The 6,941-nt window shown below is 35.8% G+C and overlaps 1 protein-coding gene across 5 annotated transcripts in view; it reads left to right on the forward strand.

Annotated features, from left to right (window-relative positions):
• LOC108751403 (voltage-dependent calcium channel type A subunit alpha-1) overlaps positions 1-6,941 on the forward strand; it is a 195,090-nt gene that overhangs the window by 184,002 nt on the left and 4,147 nt on the right. For all 5 annotated transcript variants that reach the window (XM_018491561.1, XM_018491562.1, XM_018491563.1 and 2 more), the window contains 3 exons: positions 3,223-3,434; positions 3,783-4,137; positions 6,737-6,867. In XM_018491561.1, coding sequence (XP_018347063.1) covers positions 3,223-3,434; positions 3,783-4,137; positions 6,737-6,867 — 698 coding nt within the window. The remainder of the gene's footprint in view (positions 1-3,222; positions 3,435-3,782; positions 4,138-6,736; positions 6,868-6,941) is intronic.

The raw sequence follows: 6,941 nt of genomic DNA on the forward strand, positions 1-6,941 counted from the left end.
AATATATGAAGAGCTATAAAACCATGTTTTGAAATTAGGGAAAATGTATATTTGTACATATTGAAGAAGTTTAAATAAATAAAATTAATTTATTCATTGCGCATAAAACACGCAAAATATTCACACAGAGATAGAAAATTTAATTAACAATGAAAGGTAGCGAGAAAATGAATAGCTGTTTCGCATATTATACATTAACACGACGCAATACATACATTTTAGTCTATCTTACTTAGGCACTTATCATTAGATACGTAATTCCTAATAGATCTTTAACCAGGCTCGCACACGAGCTAGTCTTTAGATACTTAGTGCCTTTCTACGGAGAGGCTTTTTTCTTTTTCTAATCGCACGTTTCCTTTTGTCAAACTAGTTTAGGATAACGTCGAAGAATAGCTCTTACTTCAATCTATATATCACAAAGGGAAGATAATCTCTTCTTCATATAACTTTCAAGGTACCGCGCGTGCGAGCGGCTCCCGCAGTGATATATATGATTGTAATACATTGTCAGAGTTGTTTTAGTCGTCGTGTTGTTGCCGACACGTGAGTAACACGTTGCTACATACGCACGTGTACGCGCGTGTAGAATCGGCTCTTTGTCGACCGGCAATACCGGTATAGCTATGTGTAAGTAAATGACCTTATAGAGCTCCATTTCTTGAGTCTATTTTAGAGCGAGAAGTAGCCCGATGAGATAATCGATTCTCGAACGTATATAATATATTCATATATATATATATATAGCCCGCCTTTTGCCTCAATCTACGATAAATGCCTCTTAGAGACTTCTACATTCTTTTCTTGCCAAGCAAGCCTCTTTTCGATTAATTAAACGTATAATTTGGCAATATCCAATTTTTTTAGAGCGTGACGTAGATACTTCCTTTTCATTCTACTGAACTGTCCACTTTGCTCACGAGCGTTTGACAAATATATATCTCTCCTTTATTTAGCTCAATACAAACTTTTTAAAGTAGAAATTGGAATCACATTGCTCTAAGCATTTCAACTTCGCGCTCGTTACAAGTTCAAATAATATAAAATTTCTAATAATAAAAAATTATTAGCTATCATTGAACTATATTGATGGAATAATGGATACCTAATTAATAGTAATAAAATTATCTAAAAGTCATACAATTAATTTTATTATTAGAAAATTTTTGCATTGTATTGTTTACACGCGAATATCGATTGCCTCGCTTGATCTTAATAAGAAAACAGATTCAGGATCATCTAATATCTAAGCAAGTAAATTTAGACGCTGTGATGACTTGATCACTTGAAGTTTCTCTTCTCTTAGATACTAGATAATCCCAATAATATTTTTTTCTTACGGTGCGAAGTTAATGCGGCAGCTGATGATAACGCTCCTGCTAGCTATTGAAAAGATTCTTTTTTTTCTTCTAGTTTCTTACGAATTTTACCGCAGTAGTGTAGAGGAAATAAATAGGCACTTTTTTGATCAGTGATTTCAGCAGTAGACTCGTAGTATTGCCCAACTTATCCGATCGCTTTCTACTACTAGAACAGTTTTTCCGCTTTCTACTAGAGCAATTTTCCGCTCTTTCAGTTACACGTTACACGTCATTTGACACACTTTCTATATTATATACACATGCACACGCGTTAACGTGCACTGACACAAGATAAACCAATCTTAAGAATCTGTGATATAGTAAACTAAGTATCTTTCAATATAATAACGTATTCAACTTTTGGCAAATAAGTTATCCACCAAACTCTGCAAGTATCTCTATAAATTGCTCCTGTAATTCGCGAATACGGCGAGCAACCGGGCGTGTTCGACGATGCTTACGAATAGTATACCGTAAATGTTGATAAATACTCATAAACATTGATGATCACTTCATTTCGTGGCAAGAAATTCGTAGCTCAATAGATGAAAAACGATTTATCCGCCTCGTTTATTTGCATTCTATGTGTCTTTCGATAGATACAGCTCTTGTTTTTACAGATTTAGCAAGCACTGACATAAGCATCCGATATATGCAGGATGTCCCAAAAATGGCAGTTGTTAAAGCGATAAATGTTAAGAGATTTAATGGTTTCACGAAAATTAAAGGTTGAAATAATTGTTATTACAATACAATGATTTTGAGACATCTCATATAGCGGCATGTTCCAGAGTCCTCAACCTTGGAATATATTTCTACTTAGACCCGTTTTTTGCATACCAAGCAACCGATTTCAATTTTGTCCACGATTATTTGGCATATTTGTATGATCTTTGCGGAATGAATTATCCGTGTTCTACCTCGATATAATATAATAACGTAAAATACAATAAATTATCCGCAATACTACTCGCGACACTAAGAAATGCAATAAGAAAAGTTACAAAAAGAATTCTATTATTGTAACGTCTAAATTGTTTAAAATAATTTACTGCTTATATAGAACATGTGCAGAACTAAGGTAGAACATCGGGACTTCACCCGTTTGCATGCTTACTAACAATTGCATTCTTGCAGTACTTTACTATTACGTCTCTCAAAAGATTATAACCGCGTTTCCTTACTAACGCATTTCTGTCCACTTGTAACACTTTCGTATACAAGGGGAAAAAAAGGGGAATAACGTTTCTTTTTTTTTTTTTTTATATACATAACAGTCTCGATCAACATATACAGGCTTTGCGACGCAATACAAAATTTACCCCGCTACAATATCGTTTACGCTACTGTTTTTTGCAATTCTTGCATTCACACACGTTCTCTCGAACGTATACAGTAGTACGAGATATGGAAGAGTCCGCCGTAAAATAGACACAAATAAACGCACCATCACGGCATGCCTTTTCTCTAGCATGGCCGCCTCTTTATTCTGAGAATCTTTCTCACCGTTTTTTACACTGTTGATTCTCGATTTTGAATGCTTCCGATCTTTATAAGCGTCTCACATTCTACCACGATTTTTCGAGAGACCACCGACGAGAGGTAACGCTAAGAAAAAAAGCCTGTATGTGCCTGTACATATATGTATATATAGTTTATTTATATACATATGTCAAAGAAACTAAAAAAAAAAAAAAAAAAAAAAATAAAAAAAAAAAAGGCAAAAAAAAAAAAAAAAAAAAAAATGAAGAAATAAAAGCGCAAAAAAAAAAAAGAAAAGAAAGAAATTGTTGATCGAAAAATGAGATCCCTGTCGATCAGCTCTGATAGCTAGTGTGCTTTCGCACGTTTCGCAATTTAGCCATCGGCCTTCTTCAACTGCTTGCTGGACATGGCGGCGGTAAATCACACCGGAAATAATCATGGAGCTGGAAGTAGGGCGAACAGCCTCGAACCGGTGATGCGTCCGGCCATAGAAGCGAAGCACGAACGACACAGAGACCACACGGATGAGGAGGACGGAGCCCTAGGCGTTCTCGCAGCCGCCGAGCACAGACGTCAGCGTAGCATCAGGTATGCAGTTCTTTATGTGCTTCGAAGCAAAATATATATTAAAAAATATCACAGAAAAGATATAAGATAAAATGATATTATAAAAAATAGTTATTTTCCCGTTTTTCGAAGAAACTTAATTCTCTTAGATTTACTCTCTTATATTATCTTTTAAAGGGAACAATATAGAAAAATTGGAATTCATACAATTGTATCACGATAACTGGATTAATGGGTTTCAAAATTGATGCTTCGTAAATTACGGGAAAGAGTTAATAATTTTATATTGTTTAGTAATGTTTAGTCTATTTATTGTCAGCATATTTCTTTGTCAAGAATATACCAGGATAGCGGTTACTTTGATTTCAGAAACAAAAAGGTGAACTGGAAGATGTCTCGCCAGTACGATATACTAGGCAGCAGCGGAGAGAGTAGCCAGGGAGGGGGTGGGTCTGGGGTTGTACTCGTAGTTAATGGCGAGGATCGCGCCCCCGAGCTAGAGCCATTGCTGGCCGAGGTGCCCTCCCAGCGGGATGATCAAAACAACTACTACCACGACCATCACCATCACGACCAATACTACTACGATACCGACAATGATCAATACTATGACCATCACCAATACTACCACCACCACCATCACCATCATCATGACCACCGACCACCCTCGTACTACCAACACCAGAACACCTACGCACCTCGCTCCTCGATCCGTTACCACAAGGTGTCGGCTCGGTCCAAGATCAAAAGATTTTCCTCGGTTGTTCGAGAATGTCCTCTTTCCCTTGACCCTATCGGAAGTAGATTGCGATAAAAGAAGCCGGAAAAGACTTTGTCCGTTATCTCGCTCGAGATGTGGTCACATATTAATCGTGATTATCGTGTATACGATACGTTTAAGATGTGTTAGTTCCGTAGCAAGTACAAGATGTTTCTGAACCGAAATGTTCTTATTTCCTTGAGATCTTTGGCCTTCTTTCTGGAGTTGACATTATTTTCATTTCATGTTTCAGAAACATAACATTATTTTTGGTTATCATTTTGGCTATAAAATTGATAGATTTTGAATAATAATATATCGATTTTTCAAATACGATATAGAAAGCCAAGATCGGTCAAATTTTGGATGTTACAAATAATATATTATATGTTGTTTTTTTTCTTTAAATCAATTTATTCCAGATATATAACAATTGCAAGCCGATAACATTCGGTTTCAACGCAATCATTCTGAAACACTAATAATCCTCCCCTAAATTAAATTAGAAAGCAAAAAAAGAAAGAAAGTAAAAAATTTAATTGATTTAAAAAAAAAAGAATATATAATGTATTATTTGTAACATCTAAAATTTGACCGATCTCGGCTTTCTTTATCGTATTTGATGTATTCACATATACGGTCGTGCTTAAAATTCTTAATATCACGATTTTTATTCCATTAAATTTATTTATTTAATATAAAAAACAGATTTTTGCATTAGAAATCATATTTATCACTATTTTTGTCTCTTTTTAATAGTATCTTACAAAATATCATTGTGTATACGCTAAAGCATTTACTGTTGATATCAGTAATGCGTAAAAATTTTAACAATTTAATAATGAAAAAACTTTTTATTAAAACTCAGAAACATCCTGTAATCGAATATAGATCACGTAGATTGTTCTATTTTATCTGAAAACAATTCTAGATTACAATTTCGTCTCTTATCGCGAATTTGCTCTGCTACATTGGTCTAAATTAGGATGCTATCTCGCACTTAGTATTGTAATTAATTGTGTTACCAAAAGTATTTTTAGAAAATGTGATCTTCTCCCAAAAAGTTCTTGTAATGAGATCTAGATAAATGAAGTACGCTCTTAGATAAAGCCCCGTTAGTATGAAATTAGATTTCAGAAAACAATTAAACCCCCGCTAGACAAGCCGAAAATATTTATGTTTAAATTAGATTAGGTCGAATTGTCTTAGATAAGCCAGCCAATCGACGTTCTCTACCACAATCCGAGTTTTAAATTTTTCAATCCTGAAAGGATAATTATTCAAGAAATATCGCGCGGATCGAGAGGTATTGCCCGTGATGTCGTGATCTTAAGCGCTCAAGACCGATTCGCAGTAGAATTGGACGAAATTTTAATTTGCACTGGACGGACCATGTGCTCTCATACTTATCAGTATTCATTACTTATCAGTACTTATCAGTACTTATCAGTATTATGTAAATTTCCTTCAGTGCTCGCTGAAAGAATCGGTCTTGGCCGAATCGATCTGGATCTCGTTGAGTGTTAGTGCTCCTGTAAATAATAACGACACCTAGAAAGACAACGCTCTAGCGTGAACACCACATAGAGAAATAGTCACATATGTCACCCGAAAGGTCTTAGCGACTCTTCTCGTGTCGATGCATAGAACAGTTCCCACCCCCTTGTCCCTTGCTGCTTTCGGCCTTAGGATTATCGCTGGAGCAACGAAGCAGTCAACACGATCGCACGACTGCCTCGTTCTCCTCATCTATAATGTTTTATCTTGATTCTTTATGTCCACGTCCTGGTAAGTAAGTAAGATAGCACACTCTTGCGAGAGAGACTCCCGTCTCGAAGATAACGGATACTTTCCTTTTTCCAATTAAGCTATCAGAACTTATTACCGAGTGCATGTGCATGAGCGAGACTTTTCTAATTTGCATGCCATTCAACACACACACACACACATATGTATGTATCTCTGTGTGTGAATTATTCTTATTCCGCCTTATCTCTTAATTTCTCCTGATTTTTTGCGAAGCTATATTTAACTTTGTTAGTCACAAAACGCTAAAAATTACAAAGAGAAGCAGATCGCACGTGTCTAAAAAAGGTATCGTTTTACACATAAATTTTATCTCGTATTTTTCTCGTGTAATTGATCGATGTAACTATCACCATGGTATTGAATTACTACGATATTTTGCGATAATAAAATTGGTAGCCAATGTAAAATTTTACCAATGCTATTAATTTTATTAATGAAAAAATAAGTTAAATTTATTCAATTCTTACTTCGATTAATCTAAATCGCTCTCGTATGCCTCACTACATTATGCATATGAATAATATTTAATTAATCATAGGTAACATAAATAAGTCGAACGTGCGTCTGCTTTTAAATTCCGGAGACAAAAGGCATCTCGATAGTCGTGTTACGATAGTTCCTTGTTCGAAACGCGCAAATCGACAGCGCGATATTGCTAAAGACAAAGAACCGGCAACACCCCGACTCCCCGATTCCCAATCCGATTCTGAATTACGCAGACAAACTATTAAGTCGAAAGTCTGTTCTCGTTTAGGAGCTGCAAGACGTCATACCGTCCGACTCGCGTGCTGGTAGCCTCGAGAGTCTCACGCATCCTGGTGATAGAGTCCTTCGTCCGCATCCCTCGGCGCTCCTCTCTAGACGTTCACGATCACCAAGTATAAGGTATTGGGTGTAATATGTAAACAAAAGAAATTTCGAAAAAAAGTCACGCTATATATGTATATATATATATATAT

The sequence above is a fragment of the Trachymyrmex septentrionalis genome, unplaced genomic scaffold (genome assembly GCF_001594115.1).
Source record: "Trachymyrmex septentrionalis isolate Tsep2-gDNA-1 unplaced genomic scaffold, Tsep1.0 scaffold44, whole genome shotgun sequence".
Lineage (NCBI taxonomy): Eukaryota > Metazoa > Arthropoda > Insecta > Hymenoptera > Formicidae > Trachymyrmex > Trachymyrmex septentrionalis.